Source organism: Channa argus, chromosome 7 (assembly GCF_033026475.1).
Source record: "Channa argus isolate prfri chromosome 7, Channa argus male v1.0, whole genome shotgun sequence".
Lineage (NCBI taxonomy): Eukaryota > Metazoa > Chordata > Actinopteri > Anabantiformes > Channidae > Channa > Channa argus.
In genome coordinates, this window is record NC_090203.1 from 7,891,801 (window position 1) to 7,910,279 (window position 18,479).

An 18,479-nucleotide genomic window follows, 5' to 3' on the forward strand; every position below is an offset into this window, starting at 1 on the left:
TAACCAATTTATCCGACAGACCATGGGAAGCCTGAATGAGTTTGCACAGCGGTCTACAGAATTGTGCACCTGTATCAGAATTACCCTACGAATCTTTCCTGACTGACCAGTTGTGCTCAGCAGATCAGAGTAAAATAAAAAATAAAAAATAAAAGCCAATATGAATCCATGGCCTGAAACACCGACACCCCCAGGGCTGCTCATCATTTGTTTGACTTTGTAAATAAGTGAACACACCAGCTGCAGAGCAAACAACTACATGGCCATGTCGTCTTTCAAACCAAATATTTGATAAATTAGCATATGCAACCATAACTATAGTCTTTTGGCAAGTACATATGTACTTTTTCAATCTTACATGACCAGTCAATGTTGGCACATTTAACATGTGGAACCTTTGATTTAACATGATAAATGAAAAATGGCCTGGAGAGTAGGATTTGTATTTTTCCCCCTATATTGTTGAGTTAAGTAAAAAAAAAAAAAAAAAAAAAAAAAAAAAAGTTTCTCATGAAAAGTTAATAATGCAGCTATAATCAACACTTAACATAAACAAAATGGTTTCTTTTTCCCCCCTCTTTTACTTTTTAAGTCCAACATGTATCTCAAGGAGATCCAAGAAATCCAAAACAAGTTCTGTTCCCTCTGTAGCATCTTCAGCTTCAAAAGTACACTTTAAGGTGGAATTAGAAAGAGTGACTTTATTACCGAAGGCTGAAGCATTAAGGCAAAAAGGGAATCTTAAGGCAGAAAGGGAACAGCAAGAAGCTAATCTATTATAATCTGGACCCGACTTCTTTATACAGGCAGTCGAGAAATGGCCAAGGAATCCAGACCAGCAAGAGATTGAAATAGCTGATCCTGAGGTGAAAAGGAATGTCAGTGAATGTTCTTCCTGAAGAAAGCACAGATATAATGCAAAGGTTGATACAGTACTACTCATTATTCACATGCCTAAAACAGGCCATAGCATGGCTCTTCAGATTGAAAGATACGCTTCTATCTTCATCCAGAAAGAGAAAGGGGGTATTAGAAAATATCTTCTGGGATAAAGGGGATGAAGATAAGCAAGGTCTTCAGCTTCCAAGACAAATGCTGAAATACAACACAAGAAGGAAAACCCTAACTATGGATGAGCTCCAGGCAGCAGAGGCAGAAATAATTCATCCCCCCAAGAATTTTGAGGAGGAAATTTCAGCTCTGCTAAAGGGAGAACCAGTGAAATGGAGCAGCCACATGCATAGTTAATTCAGTGCTTCAGGATGGAATTCTTCTTGTAGGTGGAAGGCTCAGCCGAGCTGCCATGCCCGAGGAATCCAAACACCCTGCTGGCTAAAGATCATCGAGTATCTCATCTCATACCGGACATCCATGAAAGGATATGGAGTCAAGTCCAGTATATGGCAGGTCTCTTTTGGAAATGTTGGGCTAAGGAGTATCTGCCTGAGCTCCAAAGGCGGCAAAAATGGTCACATGCAAACCGCAATTTGCATGTGACCATTGTGGGGACATTGTGCTGATTGTTGATGTGTCAGCACCCCGAAACTCAGGGGTGATTGGCAGAATCATCCACACAATAAAGGATGAAAGAGGTCTAGCTTGTGAAGTTCGTATCCAGACCAGGACCAACAAGTTTTATAGACCCATAACAAAGGTCTGTCTTCTCCAGGAATCAGAATGACAGTGGTAAAGACTGATTTCCTACGGTGTGACGTGCTGGTAACCTCTAACACCAGAACAAAGAAAGAACACCATAGCACATTAGTCATGATGCTTATAGGTTATTTGTGTTTTTTGTGCATAAGTAATTTAGTAATTGTTTACGATATTAGGTTTGTGAATGTTTTTAAAATTGGAGCACAATTAGGGTATGTATGAGCCAAACTCTGGTTTTCCTCTGTTTTCTTTATGTTGTGTATTGTAAGGCGTGCTGATGATGTCATTACTGATGTCCTATGGCTTTGATTTGGCCTCATAGTTTGCCTTTGTAGTTCATCTTTTAAGTTTGTTTAACCAGTTGTCAAGGAAAGAAAATGCCCTTTTGTTACAAAAGATTTCAGTTCAGCTCAGCTATTGAAAGGAACAGATGTGAACTACAAGAGACGGTAGCTGGAGCAAAGGAACTGAGTACAAGATAGTGGGGACTGCAACAAGGTAGAAGTGAAAGGTTTAGTAATGAGCTGTGGAAGCACACAGGTTCTTAACGAGTTCTGTGGGTTTAGCCATACTCTGAGAAACATGTTCCGTGGCTTTAGGAATCACTTTGAGAAACTTGTTTGATGGAATTGATTCGTGAACATGGTATTGTAGAATTAGTCCATTGTTGGCTAAGATGAGAGACGTGGAATACAATAAATGTTCAATGTTTGTCATACAACAATCTCTGGAGTAGATAACTGTTGGACCACCAGATAAGAGTAAGATCACCTCTACAAACTAATGAGCAATATTTAACTTGACCTCTCCCAGTCTCCCTCTCCTGGTAAGCAGAACTGTAATCTGCTTTGTTGTCACTTACTTTAAAATATCTTCAAAATCACTCCTCATGTCCACCTCAGGTAGGCATTGTAATACTAATGCGTTTGTATCGGATACATTTTATGAGTTTTCAAGGCAGTATCTGACCCCATACCATAGTGTATCAGGGATCCATACCCGCCCATCTAAAATGTCCTATCAAATGTCGTACCCCAGGATGATGTCAACCTTTTGCAGTTTCTTCATTCTGTGCAAGTATCGTCTACATTATAGGGATTTGACGGTAATTCATTTGTCATAATTCAGGCCCAGAAGTACTTAAGTGAGCCAGGTCTCAGCCTTCTTTTGCCTCGAGTGTTTTTAGCTGGTGAAATTCAGCCTTGCATATTCAGGTTCTGCTTTTTACTATATAAATAGTGTCACTTTGCATCAAGAAGTGTAAAAAACAACACATTACAGACACTCACTTAAACTCCCCCAAACACAGATTGGGTTTTGAATTATATTTTCTTTTAAATCTGTAAATATCTGACTCTATAGGGAGAACAATGTGTGGGAGTGAGAGAGATCTGGATTAAAGTCCAATTGTGTTGCTTGTGAGTGCTGACATTGGTGTTCTAATATTTTTGCTGCCGCAGATCATCTACATTGTCATGTTCCATTTCATGTCCCATTGACAGAGCTTTGTTCTTTTGCCGTGAACCTGTCTTACCTGTTCTTCTCCCCCCTCCTGTCTTCCTCTCTCTCTCTCTCTCTCTCATGCTTCCTGTGCTGTGTGACCCATCCTACTCCCTGTGTTGACTTGCTAAGACTAGCCTCAGGAAAAGTTGCTTAATGTTTGACAAGTAGGAAGAAGGGCCTTGGCTGCCATATCTCTCAGTCTAAGACAGCTCAGCCACACTTTCAGTTCTCCTTCTACTCGACTGCTTGCTTGCTGCACTTTGAAGGAAATACATATTCAAATCCAAAAACGCCATGGGTGAGTCAGCTCTGTTATTCTTACAGACAGAAATTCTACTTTTTTTGATCACTCAGCTTAAGGTGTTTGACACTCTGTTTATAACTAAAACAGAGGTAGGATTTCCTTTTTTAAGCTACAGAAAACAGGATATTGTTAATTTATATGCATCCAAAGAATGTGGGAATGTTAGTAATGTCTGCCTTTTAGATTTGCTGGTTTCAGTTCTGCAAAGTTTTCAGAATTCTTCAGGAAGATGTTTTTCTAATGATTACTTGCTAAATACAACTGTTCTGTTTATGCGTAATAATGCGCATTCAGTCTGAGCCTGTATCCTTGCTTCCACCACTTGGAGGTTGGTCGGCTTTTTAAATGTCAGGGCACATCCCTTGTAATGCAAGAACACCAGCCTTTGTGCACAGAATGTAATTTTCTGCCCCATTTACGGTTCCAATGTAGAGGTGCTGGTGCTGATGGACTTTGAGGGCACCATGGGAGACGAGATCACAGTGAGAGCAGGGGATGTGGTCAAAAACGTCACCAAGGCCAGTGAGGAGGGATGGCTGGAGGGGGAGCTGAAAGGAAAGAGAGGCATCTTTCCTGCCAACTTTGTCAAGGTCTGTCAACTCGACCCAGAGTCTACTGCACTGCACTGCAACTACACTGTGTTTCTGTGTGTTTTTGTGTTTCTCCACATAAAATATGGTTTGCTCTGGTCTTTCATTACAGGAGGTGCCAGTCTATTTAGTAGGTGACAGCAAGAGGGAACCACGAAGCCTCAGAAAAAGTACAATTTTAAGTCTAAATTCTAAGCAGTCTTAAAATGTTCGCTGTTATTGGTGTTAAAAAAACAAAACAGAAGTAGCTATTCACACTTTGGCCAAAAAGCTAATGAAGGGTTTAATTTAGTAGTTGATAATTTTAAAACCTTTAAATTACCTTTTGGCTCCAAGAACTTAGCCAGGCTCATACGTTTTGCTTCTAATGCAACTAGGAGTAGTTATTTCAAAAGGAAACATCTGCTTAACTCCTAAACTCGACATTTACCCACAATGCACATATCTAAGCCGTTCAGACCTGCATGTGTCCCAGATGTAATTATAGATATAGATTTATAAATAATAAATATAATTATTTTATTTGTATTACTATTTTTATGTGACTGTACTACATTTAATATACTAGGAACAATAATTATTAAGTAAAAAAACTGCAATATGAACCCATTAACTTAAGTTCTATACAAGTGAACTAAAATTAAACCATGAAAATATCTGACAATGCTATTCAAAACAGGTTGGTTTTTCAATTGTAGTTATGATCTAAAAATTTCAAGTATTTAAAAATTGTGGTCAGTGTACTGTCTGTACTCAGCAAGACAGTGAAGGGCGCGAGCATACTGTAAATATGTTTACCACATCCTCACCATGCAAAACCTAAATATACTGTATTGTAAGAAAATGGTGCAGAAATGAACGCAGGCTCTTTGAGGCATCAGGTTTAAGCACCAAATGCTTTGCCGTGTCAGCGCTAACTTGTTGAGACCTGACTTCTGTCATGCTAAACATACCATTACCGAGCTGTAGTGTCTCCATCACACTAAGCAGTAGATTGTGAACTTTGTATCTTTTTTTGATGTGGCTTGTGATTGTTTGTCTTTTCAGACAAAACGGTGAAACAGACAAGGAAATGTGAAGTAGCATTTGCCTACACTCCAGTGAATTCAGATGAACTGGAGCTGGTTATTGGCGAGACAATAGAGATCATCAAAGAGGTAGAGTTCCTATTGCTCATATCACTGCTCAAATACTCACATTTGGACACATAACTAAACAGTGACTCAAGATGGTCTGCAAATGAGTTGCCTACTTTTGAGGTGCCTGGAAGCAATGCATTTCACGGCTGGTTTCTGAGCTACCCAATAGCAGGAAACCTCAGTAATGTGTGTAAATCAGTGTGTTTGTTAAATGGTTTCACAGCCAAACTTCCCAGGGCAAATAAAAGATTTCAATATGGCACTGACTCATTGTTTGGGTATAAAATCTCTCTAGATTTTCCTGTCAAGCAAGAAAAAACATGTTTTTCAAAGAAATTACATCTTTATGGAAATGCATGTGACTTAAGCTGACCCCTTAGGGTAGAGTTCTTGTGAATGTCCATGCCATGAAATAATGAGTAAGTAATAATTAAAACACGCACCGATTGATTGCACATGCAAATATGTAGAGGAAGACAGTGCTTCCTGTTTTAGCAAAGTGCATAATCTTTAATTCTCTAACATTTTTTTAAACATATTTACTAACGGCTTTGTCACATTTTCTTGCTGTGTTCTGTCTCTTCCCGACACTACATACATGACAGATTGAAGATGGATGGTGGATGGGGATAAAAAATGGCAAAGTGGGAGCATTTCCATCAAACTTTGTTAAAGAAATTTTCGTTTCTCCTAAAGGTTGGTAAAGCCAAAAGTGTTTGTGCTTTATTGCTATATTATATATATTAATGCTATATCATGTTAAAACTAGTCTGCATTTAGAGAAAACCAATAAACTTAATTGCATTTATTGATTTTACAGGAAAGGTACTGAAATTATATACTATATATTGTATATTATATACATAATATTTATTAATTAAAAAAAACAATTGTCTTTAGTGAGAAGACATTTAGATAAAAATTACAATATTCAAGTATTTATTCTTTAAGGTAACTCGTAGTTCAGTCTTGGGTCCGATGTCAATCATCTTTTATGTAAATGAAATGTACTTTGGAAACTTAATTTCCAGAAATTTCCAATTAGGTACAGAGTTGACTAGGTAGTTTTAAAGAAATGTTTGGTTTAAAATAATAATAAAGTAAATAGAAATATCATAGTTTTGCATTTGTTGAGTCAGACTTATATTAATAATATTGTTCACTGGTAGATTTGGGAGATGCCTTTAAATCAAAATCTAAGTCAATAGTTTTCTTTAAATACATGAATTTTAGTAAACTTCTAGGATTTTGTGAAATTGTAAATATTTCATATTATGTACAAAATTGCTACCGGGTTGTCCCTTCAGGGGTCGCCACAGCAAAATATGTTCTGCAAGTTGAGTTGGCATGTGTTTTTATGTCAAATGCCCTTCCTGGCTCAACCCCCCCACCATTTCATCCGGACAGGAAATTTCCAAAAGCTTTTCAAGATTAGACAAATATCATATGATACTGTGCAAGAGAAACTGGGAACAATTGTAAAATAAAAGTACTAATAAGGTTTCTTTTTTCCAACATCAAATCTGAGCTAACTGGTTATTATCCCTTTTACAGATGGTAAGCACAGTGAGGCTAAGGCAAGACCCAAACTTACTGATGCAGTATTCAATAAGGAGGTATGTAAAGGAGAAGTAACTCTCCTAAAAATACATATAAACCACTTTCCTTTGACTTCATTGTGTTTGTGTTCCCTTAAAGACATCTCAGAGAACAAGTGTGAGGAGCAAAGCTAAAAACAGTAAGTTCACATTTTTTCTAATCTCATATTACAAGCTGCTATGAAGTGTTTGTTTGCACATAAATAAAGTTTAAGTGATGGCAAAACTATGAACTAAAGAACACTATGGGGATTCCCTCATTTGACACACTGTTTTTAATAGCAACTAAACAGATCTATTTATATCCGGAAATACTGTCAGGGTGTGACAAGTGGTAATTATTTTCCTTTTACCTGAATGGTTTACACGGTAAATTATAGTTCCAGTAACACTCCCTGATTTATCTGAGGGTTACATAAGAGTGGAATATTTGTCAAGGACCAAGGCTTTACAACCTTTATCTCTAGTTAGTCACAAACTCTTTCCGGTATCATGACATTTGTGTTCAACGCTGATAATATTAGGTTTTATTGTTGAAATCCCATCTTCCAATCGCATGTATTATAATGCTCACATTCATTAAGGGTTTAGTAATAATATTATTTTAATATACAAAATCTTCTCAGTGGTGGAGTGTTGCCAAGTCATGTTTGACTACAAGGCCAAAGCGGAGGATGAATTGGATCTGAAAAAGGGAGACGTTGTTGTGATACTGCGAAAGGTGTGAACCTGTTTTATTTGTTCTTTTATTATTATTATTAATATCTGGCACCATTTCTGACATGTTTTCCCAATAAGGTCAAGCTCTTGACAGACTCATTCGGGGGAAGTTTTGTATCTTATAAGGTTGCGCCAAATTGTTTATCAAGCCAAACCCGTTGTGTCATTATAAATAAGGCATTTGCCACAAGATGACAAACATGTTTTACTGACGCAATTCTGGCAGTACCTACAATCATGAGCTAATATGAAAGAGAAACTACCTTTCATGATACGTTGTAGGCAGCCATCTTTTACTTGACCGTTTGATAACCTCTTGTGGAGCAATTTCATGTCCCAAAGGAAAGTGGCATGTTTGGGCTTCTAGCGTGACTCTTTAATCTCCATCTGTAGGAAGCAGAAGATGAAGGCTGGTGGGAGGGAGAGCTGAATGGACGCTGTGGCTTCTTTCCTGACAACTTCGTCATGGTGATACCACCAATGGACAGCCTACGTGTGAGTGGATCTGATCTGACACTATCTCAAATATATGCTCGCTAGAGTGGACCTTATTCCTCATATTTAACAAGGCACCGTACTACCATGAAAGCCTGGACATGCTTTATAGTAATTAATAATATTTCTTATTATTTTAAAATTTAGGCCTACTTAAATGCAAGATATTTACTGTGAATTTACCTGCAGGCTGACTAGCATGTGTGTTATTTTAGCAAGTACCCAGCCAGTACCCAGTGACTCATGGTTGTCTTGAGCATCCTTGTTTTGGAATTACTCACTGAAAAATTCCCTCAGTGGAAAGACAAAAAAATACAAAATGCCTTTTTTCACAACGGGACACACTGGCCAACTTGTTGAATTCTCTTTTTTTCCTCTTCTAGTCTGGGACCACAAACCAACCACCGGCACGTAATGTCAGCAAGAAAGTCTCAGGTAAGAGAGCGGAACGTACTGATTGAGGAGAGGAGCAAATGTTGGACACTAGAGTGGGGAAGTAGCTTTGTGGTTTAGAGGCTCTTCTCTGACTCATGACTTCTGGCTGCAGCTGTGTTGTGCCTGGCAGTGTGCTGATCGTTTGGACGGTGACCAGGTGTCATTATAGCAAATTAAGAGACTGGCAGCTTTATTGGTGGGATGTCAATTTTTACATATTCATTTAATACATTAGTTAGTTTAAATTTTTCCATTTTATTCTATGCTCGTATTCATTCATCAGAAACTTCCAGTACTCAAACTGCCAGTACTGATTTGAGTCTAAAGAACTAACTTTCCATTCTCACAAGTGAAAAGATTATATTTACTCAATCTGTAGATGATGTAGAGTCAAGATTCATTTGGACATGTTCCTGAAATACAGTGGTGAACGTGTTCTCCTGAATTAAATGCATCCAGAGTGAATATGGTTTAATTGTGCAAAAAGGAGTGTTGACAAAGTGTTGTCCGTTTTGTACAAATTGTTTTTACTGACAGTTTATCCATAAAACCAATAATGCCATTTTAATTTTATGCATTCACTCTTGACATTTCTGAAACCAGTTAAAGTTTTATGGCCAACCCACACATCTTGTCACTCTGCATGAAATCTAGTGTGGAATACATTTTCAAAACAATGTTTTGCTGCCATGTTTAAAGTAGTCACAAAACAATTGCAGCCAATTTTTGATGATTTTTACATTGATGTTCTAACAAACAAGTCAATGCAGGTTAACAGCAACTATAGGATATGCAAGCTGCACACATCAGGATGTGGTTTATAGTTACGTTTCAGCTGAGGAGCACTGACTGTGATCAGATTGCAAATTTTGCAAATTTCTGTACCAACAAATCAACAAAACACTTGCAACTAGCTCTCATTGGTTGGAATGGCAGGTGAAAACTCTGGTGTGCAAAGTCCAAAGTGTTCAGTTACTCAAATATACCACCTGAGTCAACCGAATATTAACGCTGTGTCATATTTTGTGCTGCTACCACATTCAGACTCATTACAATATTATTTTCCACATAGTATCGCTGAAAAGAATTGTCACAGGAAGTCAACACTATAGTGAGATGGGGGATGGTTAGATTGCTCATGTGATACAGTTCAGGAGTCTTGGAGGAAACAAGGGGGTGGAGTGAGGATGGGGGGGCTCCGGCACAGAGATTTTCACAACCAGCACAAGAATCGACACTTGAGCTACTACTGTTGTGTGGATAGTTTGCTTGAGCGGAAACGTTGCACAATGGTTTAAACAGTCAAGGTAGGCTTCGTGTTCTGATCCACTGTTATTCACCAATCTGTTATTCACCTGAGACCTATATGTCAGGCAAAGTGTTGTGTTCTTTTTCTTGAGGGCAAAGCATTAGCGTAGATTTACCTCTTACTATAGATATTTGATGGCATTTATTTAGCAGAGCTACAACCACGTCCTTCAACCTTATCTGTTATTAAGCACTTGACTTCTGTGGCAAACAATAATCTCTCAGATTACTTTAAGTCAACTTGGGGTTCACAAGTTAAAGCATATATTTTGTCATTCTGTGGCTGTATTACTGTGAGCGCCTGATGAAGACTCTTGGGACTTGTTACTACAGTACTATCAGGTCACAGCTATAACACTATAGCTGCTGCAGAGATGTGCACGTCTTTGCTTTCCCATGTGGCTGCTCTTAAATTAGATTATAATTTAACCGAAAGACCATTAGCATTTCTACTTTCCGCTACATTAAAACAGTTGTTTTCTGGCGTAAGCAAATGCAACTCCTCTCCCTGGCTACTAATAAACTGTAAGACAGATGTGTTTTACCGACTATACTATCGTTCTTCTGTTATTGAAGGCACAATATAGTTAATCGCTTTAATTTTCTGTTTACATACATGGCAGTGCACAGTACACTTTTGTGCAACCTTTTGTCCTTAGGCGTTATCATTTATGCACCTGTGCTTTTTTTTTTTTAATTCCTTCAGTAAAGACAGACACCTCAGTGATGGAGAAAAGTGGTCCAGCAAAGACAAAAGGTATTAATGCCTGCGTTTTTGATTATAAAGAAAAGTTTGCAACAGATTTTATCTGAAGGATACACTATTTAGTAGTGCGATGACTTTGCTTTACAGATGAAAAGACAGACGTTAAGGACATGAGAAGCAATCCTCCGACCAAAGTCAAGCTACCGCCTATAATCAAGCCGGGCCCACCTCCAGTCAAAGACAAACCTAACAAAGTTTTACCCAAGTGAGTGCTGCCAAGCCAGGTCTAATGTTGTCTCTTGCTACTAGTCTTTATACATAACCACTTCCGATTTATTGTATGCCCCCCCCCAAAACTCACACAAGAAAAGGGATTCTTTTGCAACTGTTCTAAAGCTAAAGGCATTGAGGAAATGTCAGGAACACTTTTGTCCTCTTTGGTCTGGCACCAGGAGCCAGAACCTTCAGATATTAAAAGTTTTGGTGGCAGCCACTGGTTGCTATGGCATCCTTTAAGAAGAATGCCAGGATGCCTGACCTTTATTGGCTCAGTGGAAACTCTAGGATGAGTCAGATCAGACATAAACAGATGAGAGCAGCCCATTTCCTGTTTCCTGAACAAACACACACAAACAGGCACAAAACTGCGAAAACAAAAAAAGCCCTGTTTTGAAGGGGCTTCTGATGGAAAACAAGCTTTTTCTGAATAATTGTTTCCAAGGAAATATGCTTGAAAAGGTTGTTTCCAGCTTCTTCAAGAATCCTTTTTAATGTTTATATGAAGTCGCTCTTTTACATCAATGCTTTTTTTTGTTAAGTCATCACATTTGATAAAACAAGGTTATGGAAAATAACGTGATTCTGGAGACTTTGTGTGGTTTTAAATCTTCTGTGAGAATGAAACACATGCCAGGGGAAAATAAGACAAACAGACTTTAAGACAATTCTCTGCACAGAGTAAAAAAGGAAAGGAAAGTTCAAACTTTTTTTGTCGAAATGTGAACTAGAACCTGCGCCCTGTCACGTTCCTCAATTTTTTATGTGCTTTAACCAAAGCTTGATATCAAAGTTTAAACGTTTCTCTTGTTTACAGCAGGACCAATGGCGATGTGGCTTCTCCCTCACCAAAACAGCCGGAGAAAGAGAAAGAGCCCGACCAGTTTGATGGGGTGGATGTGCAGACTGAAAAGCTGAGCCATCCTACAGCAAACAGAGCAAAACCCCCTCAGAGGAGACCACCATCAAGCGGGGCCACAGCAGCACACGTATGTCTAGTTTACTACCAGAATAAAATTGAAGTATCACTTGAGGTTTTTTTTGAAGTATCATAAAAAAAAAAAAAAAAAAAAACACAATATACAAGCAAGGAGTTAATATATGTTAAACTGTCAGAGGAAACACAACCTGCTTAGTTACAGACATGGAAAAATAGTTGGTACTATTCCTCAAGGAAAAAAAATGTTAAATCTGTTTTTCTCTGAAACACATCAAAACTAACAAAAGAAAAAAAGAAAGTTTTTTAATTTTAAAGGAATATTTTCGATATTTGAATGAAAATGGCAAAGAAAACTGTTAAAAAAAATCATAATTATTACCGTGACAATTCAAACGGTCTCTCTCTCTCTCTCTCTCACTCTCTCTCAATCAGTCATGAGGAAAAAGTAATCACTTTGTTGTTTGGTTCAGCTTTAGTTTTATTATTTAAAACAGTCAACTGAATTTTAAAAATGGAGTCAAAGTCAGACTTTTACTTCTTACATTTTTGTCAGTTTCTAGCTCAGAAATAATGAGGAAGGGTACCAACAATTGCATCCACATCTGTATGTGAACAGTGCTAATCATTATTTCTGTAGATGAACTTTGCAACTTGAGATTATTACTGCAACAATGAAGAAACGCCCTGCCTTATCTTGTGCACACTTGTCAGGTAACAGCACAAATATTTTCGTCGACAGTCAGGCGGGATCAGCTTCAAAGTTTCCGAGGACGTTTAAGGTCCGATTTTGTTGTTATGTGAAAGTTATAATTTTACATTTCAGGTTGATTGCAGAACTTGCAAAATGGAAAACAAATAAACATAAACATAAACATTTGTCTAATGTTTTCTAAGAGCGAAAGAAATAAAAACCTCTGCACCCACACCCTGTATAAAACAGACAGCAGGGCAGCCATGAGATGTATGGGAGGGCTGACAATATGAAAATTTCAGGCTAGTTATGAGCAATAATTGCTGGCATTGATTTCCTCAGGCTTGGAGTGCTACTGAGCACGCAGAACCAGAACTTATGCCAAAAATGTTAAAAACAAAAGCACCTGGCTTACAAAAGCTTTGTGACCGACTTATTTCTGGAGGCAATAATGTATGCGTTTTTATTTGTGATGAGTCTCTGTCTGAGTTTAACACTGGTTCAGAATCTATGATCTATCCAATATGTAGTTGTCACATTCCAGCATAAAGCCAATGAAGATGATTGGTCTGCAATGTCATGGAAAGCCATCTAAATCATTGCAGGTTTCAGAAAATCTCCAATCATCACCTGCAAAGCTTGAACCTCAACACAAGACGCAGCCTTCAGCTCAACCAACACTGCCCCAGGTAGTCGTAGATGGCAAAACTGTGAAAAATAAAGAAGAGCAAACGATGGAAAGCCTGCAGGCTGAGCTCAAAGAGCTGAGGATGGCGTTGGAGCTGCTGCAGACACGACATGAGTGAGTAATACTCGTAATGTTTTAAGTCTGAGCAACAACTTCAGTATTTTTAAATAGAAACCTGTCAAATTGAGCATTCATAACATGTGGTGTAAACTTGAAATCTTTCCCCGAATGATTTGATGTTGTGAACACCAGTACACACAGGAAGTGGTTAGTCAAGACCAAAGACAGAAACACAAGCTGTGGGCTTAACATAAGAGCTTTATCCAGAAACAAAATTGGACTTGGTGTTAGATCTCCATCTGCTGCTGCCTCGATTTGTTTTGATATGAAACATCACAGAGGTCTGGGTGGTAAACACGGGCAATGCAGCGTGCAGTCTCTGACCACTGGACATCTTAAGCCACATGGAAAACTGAAGCATTGTCCGATCGCTCAGGACTGTGTCAGTGCATACAAACTGGTATTGACCTCTCCCTCACTGTGCTGCTGTCCTGTAAATGTCCCCTCTAATCCTATTGGTCCCTGCATGGCTCATCCCAGTTTTACCAGGACAAGAAGCCTTTCAACGTTCTCAGATTATTTAATTAAAAATTCCTGCTGTTGTGTGTATGTAGGTTTGATTTTGAATTCCAACTTTAAGTCCTTATTTAAACACATGCGACAAAGCAATCTGCACCTACTGTGTTAATAAAGTACAGTAACTGGGATTTTTTCCCCATTTAAAACGTTGTTCCTAGCTTCAAATTATTTTAGCAGCCATTTTGTGGATATTTTTGCCTGGGTGGATGCAGAAGCTGGAGGAGCAGCCTCCTGAAATTCTTTCTGCATTGTTTACGTGCACTTACATGGTGCGGCTGTTACCAACCATTCACCCTTATTAAGTTACCATCGGATTTTGTAGCTGGTCAAGAAAAACTATCCAGCTTGTCAGGTTTTGGATGCCACTTATCAGCTAAAGGACTAAAATATATAAACTTTAAATGTTTTGGGCGAGTCATCGTGAAGACATTTTTTAAAGAGTAATAGGTGCTTGTATTTTGTTTAACGGAACAGAACAAAGTATCTTTTATGAAATTAGTATGGCTGTTGTTTTCCTTTCACGAAACATCAAAATATCTTTTTCTTAAGGTCTGCTCTGTGTATTACTTGTTCATAATAAACACACGTTAATGAAAAATAAAAATCTATCGTAATGGGACACTTAGTCACTAAAACACAACTGCCCTAGAGCAAGGCATTGTTTCATAAGATAATTACACAATGTTTTGTTCAGTACAGGTGCTAAAATAGAGTGTTTGAAAACAAATTCCTTTTTATCTAATACAATTCCACTATAAAACAATTAATGTACTTCCTCTATGTTGCTGTGGTTCTGTCTATTTTGTGTATGCCCACTAAAACATTGAGTCCGAGCACGTAGCTGACACGTGCTTCAATAAAAACTCAGTGTTCATTTCAACCGTTTCATTTGTACTGCAAGAAGAAAGTTTCAGTAAAGATAAAACTGTTAATAAAATAAATCAATAAAATGAAAAAAGGCACGGTACACAAATCAACACACCACAGCCAAACAAAGATTATGAGAAATTATACAGTCTACTGCATATAATGTCTCCAACACTTTATTCACTTAAACTTTAATTTATAGATTTGACATGGCACAGTACAACGTATATGACCTATTTATATGTACCAAAGTCTCATCTTTTCTGATCAGGCGAGACATGCAGGAAGTGAAAGAAGAACTAAAGGAAGAGAAAAACAAACGACAGACACTGCAGGTGAGTCAAGGCTTGAGTTTTGCATGCATTTTTTTCTTAAGGTCTGCTACATATTGCCACCAAAAAGCCGGGGTTTTGATACCCAATGTCATGCCTGATGTACAACTGACTGTTATAAATATCTTTCCCATAAAGGAGGAAGTTAACAGTTTGAAGATGAAACATTAATCCCAACACACACCGTGGCTGGGTTGACTGTCTGAATATGTGCTGTGCTGGTCCTCAAAATACAACTTTGAGCAAGCCGAACATTTTTCTGATGTGGTCTGGACTTGGAGAGGACAAACAAGCACTCCCAGTCCATCAAGAGCAACATTAGAAAGCATAGTTGGACACAAGCTACTCCTGCACTGGACTAGGCAAATAATAAATAAATTATAATAAATGACGTGCTGTTGAATTTAAACATTTAGTTAATGCTGGAAATCTAAGTGGGTTTTACAATGTTTTATTTCAAATATCATGACTCCTTTATTATTCCTGTCAAGATTACTTTTAACATTTACATAAATGCCTCGGAATATTTAATATATGCAGTATATATGAGAAAATGTGATGATTTTAGCAAGAACAAAAAGACAATTTTGAGTCATTGTCTGAATGTTGGTACCTGTGAAACTGTCATAAAAACCTGGCATGCAGGTGATTTTTTTTTTTTTTTTTTTTGCAGGAATGTAAAGTTGCTTTAATCCACTGGGGGGCACTGTCTGTCTATTCTTCTACATAAAGACAAGTGTTTAATTTTATTGAATGCTGCATTGATGGCACTAATACCACACACATTTCAGGACATAAAGCATATTTGATACAGATGAGGATGAGGTTTAAGCTTTCAGCCAGTGACTAATAATGGATGGTGTGTTTTCTTGAGTCAAAAATCTTAACAGATGCCGTCATGAGTTATATAGTTTGTGGTCAACTGTTTTTTGCAGTTAAGCAGAAAAAGCATCCCGTGTCTCTCAAAAGAAAACTGACTCACTCCAAAAACTCTGAAGTCTGAGTCATCACAATGGATGCAGACAATGTGGGAAGTGATTTAATGTGAAATTCTTAGCATCAATCACTGTCAAAGCTTTTTAACATGACCATATTTGGACAATACGGTCTTCAGAAAAAGGCATATCTATCTATTTATATCTATCTATCTGATTATCTATCCATCTACACTGTAGTTTTGGCTCCATCAAGTTGGTGTAAGTAGTAGCGGTGTGTTTCTGTCTAAACATACATTGTGGCCCACTGAGCACATCTGGAAAACATATGTAACTCATCAGAGCCTGGGTGCTTCTGAAACTGCCAAGGGAATATACCATTTTTAAAAATTGGTGATAAAGGGAACAATCTCTCTAGGACAAGGGGTGTACTAAATGAAAGGCACAACAGGTCAGATATTGAATAAATGTAAGAATTTTTGAAATCTACAAAAAAAGTAACGTCCAATTAATCCACAAGTGAGGATTTTACTTTTTCCACCAAAGGACCTCGAAAAGAGCTGATAATCTCAGTGATGACAGGCACTCCGATTAGTTATAACACACCGCATATAGAGTACAAATACACGATTCAGTTCGAAGAAATACAGCCCTGTAGCTTTAACAGTTCACTGTAAAACTCACTAAATGTAAGATGGAACTCTGGGAATACAGAGACAAACTGTTGGAAACTGAAGCAATTCAGAGCTCATAGGTCAACTTGAGTTAAAATTAGAAATGGTGAGAGAGGAGCTAAAGTGACCGAACAGTTCATCTTTGTACAAGAGCTTGACAGATGCTGAAACAAAACATATGCATGACCTCATTGGAAATAATAAATCTGCCTACATTTTTAAAAAAATGACATTTTAATATGAAGCCATTTATTGAGGGGATTCATCGAGCAGTCACTAAAAGCACTTTTTAACTTTTCTACTATTTGCTCTATTTTATGCCCCAAAAATGTGCTGAGAGTATTTCACTTATTCAAAGCAGCAGTTTAATAGCGTGAATGTAGCTATAAATGTTATTATCTAATGGGTTTTCTCTGGAATCAGCCATAGGACCACAAATGATAGCCTTACATCTCATATTATGTTTGTCTTTGTGGAGATTTTTCCCACGCTGTGTTGTGGTTTAAATTTATGGCCTTCTCTGGATTTCCCACATGTTTATGTTAATTTAGCTGATGTGTTGTTTCATAAGGGCATAATATAAGGCTAAAGATCTGTTGCCTCTAATTAAAACAGTATTTTAAGAACATCCTGAAAAATAAAAAGGAAGTTATCAAAAGAGTAAATCCCAGATCTAGTCAAATACATTTGGGCTCTTATTATTTTGAGGTACACAGCGTTCACAAGAGGTTGAAATGCAATTATAATTACACAGCTACCTCAAAGAGGCCACCCCATCAACGCCACTGATTTCTGGAAGGCGGCGACCACATGAGAGGCTTTTCTAAGACCTCAACAGAAAAGCCTTCAGCGTGGGCTCCATCTGAAAACAGAACAGGCCCCAAGGCAAAGCTGAAGCCCGTCTGCCCCTCCAGCCCAGGGTGTACTTTAAGGACATCTCACGCGGAAGATCCTGGCCTACCTCCCTCTCTAACCACGACCTTCCTCAGTGCTAAGGCTGCACGAGCCTTAACAGCACAAAGGGTAAAGTTTCTGGATCCAGGTTGGTCAACAAAAAGAATGGAGCCACATGCCATACCCTGATGAGTATTAAGTGTGTTTTCCTTCTGTATGGTAGTATTGACGAGCCAAAAATTCATACTTTCATGACTTGTAAATTACCAAACCACTGAAGATTGACTTTTGATCATGTCAAATGCAAACATTCACTTAATGTGGGCAATTCGTCAATGTTCTGTAAGCTTTTATTGGCAGCCACACTGCATTTTGCACAGCCAATGCACGTTGAACAGATTAATTATGAGAGTTCAGAGTTGGTATTGGCCACCTAAGCTCTGACCTCATTGTTCACTGCAAGCACCAAAGTAAGAATGTTGGACTTTTGGTAGGGATGACAATACACTCCTGCCATTAGTACAGAGAAGCAATCTAACCACAAAGGCAACAGGAGTATTCTACAACCCAAAAACACTGAGGGGTCACTGCTTGAGTGACTGAAATATTTTCAGAATAATCTGAATGCAACGTGTCTATGAGACAAAAGGCTTGCTGAGTTTAACATGAGGCAATCATATCAGAAAGTCAATTACATAATTAGCTGCATGTTTACATCCCTGAAGAATATTACCAACCACGAAATCAAGCATTTCATTGAAAATCCACAAAACCAATATAGCCAACAGCACTAGTATCATGTTAGTTGCCCCAACATGCTGCTGGTTAAATCAAAAACATGAAGGCATCATATGATACGACCAAAAAATACAGCTTGACCGCTGGCGGAAAGCAATTCACAGCTGCAGTCAAGACAAAAAATAAAATAAAAATACATTTAAATCAGCGACAGGGGTGCAGACATTAGCAGCCAGCAACAACATACCTGCCAATTCAGCCAGCAGATGAAAATCAGTGAACAGACTCAAAGACAGGCCAAAATACAGCAGTGTAAACAGAAAGACCACACTAGTGCCTCAAAGTCAATGT

The 18,479-nt window shown here is 38.1% G+C and overlaps 1 protein-coding gene across 2 annotated transcripts; it reads left to right on the forward strand.

Annotated features, from left to right (window-relative positions):
• The first annotated feature begins 3,285 nt into the window (after window positions 1-3,285).
• On the forward strand, window positions 3,286-15,636 carry sh3d21 (SH3 domain containing 21). Of its 2 annotated transcripts, none has more exons than XM_067510189.1 (16): window positions 3,286-3,457; window positions 3,896-4,053; window positions 4,166-4,223; window positions 5,101-5,210; window positions 5,798-5,888; window positions 6,747-6,808; window positions 6,891-6,930; window positions 7,417-7,511; window positions 7,904-8,005; window positions 8,389-8,440; window positions 10,455-10,505; window positions 10,602-10,719; window positions 11,551-11,719; window positions 12,967-13,163; window positions 14,827-14,890; window positions 15,026-15,636. In XM_067510189.1, the coding sequence occupies exons 1-16, from the start codon at window positions 3,454-3,456 to the stop codon at window positions 15,056-15,058; spliced, it is 1,404 nt and encodes a 467-aa protein (XP_067366290.1). In that variant the 5' UTR covers window positions 3,286-3,453; the 3' UTR covers window positions 15,059-15,636. The 2 variants fall into 2 exon arrangements, with proteins under 2 accessions (XP_067366290.1, XP_067366289.1); XM_067510188.1 differs by having other exon boundaries at window positions 3,289-3,457; window positions 11,548-11,719.
• The last annotated feature ends 2,843 nt before the right edge of the window (window positions 15,637-18,479 follow it).

Coding starts and splice junctions, on each gene's coding strand:
- sh3d21 (XM_067510188.1), top strand. Junction 4,224..5,100: donor ACCACGAAGCCTCAGAAAAA/GTACAATTTTAA, acceptor TTGTCTTTTCAG/ACAAAACGGTGAAACAGACA. Junction 11,720..12,966: donor GCGGGGCCACAGCAGCACAC/GTATGTCTAGTT, acceptor AAATCATTGCAG/GTTTCAGAAAATCTCCAATC.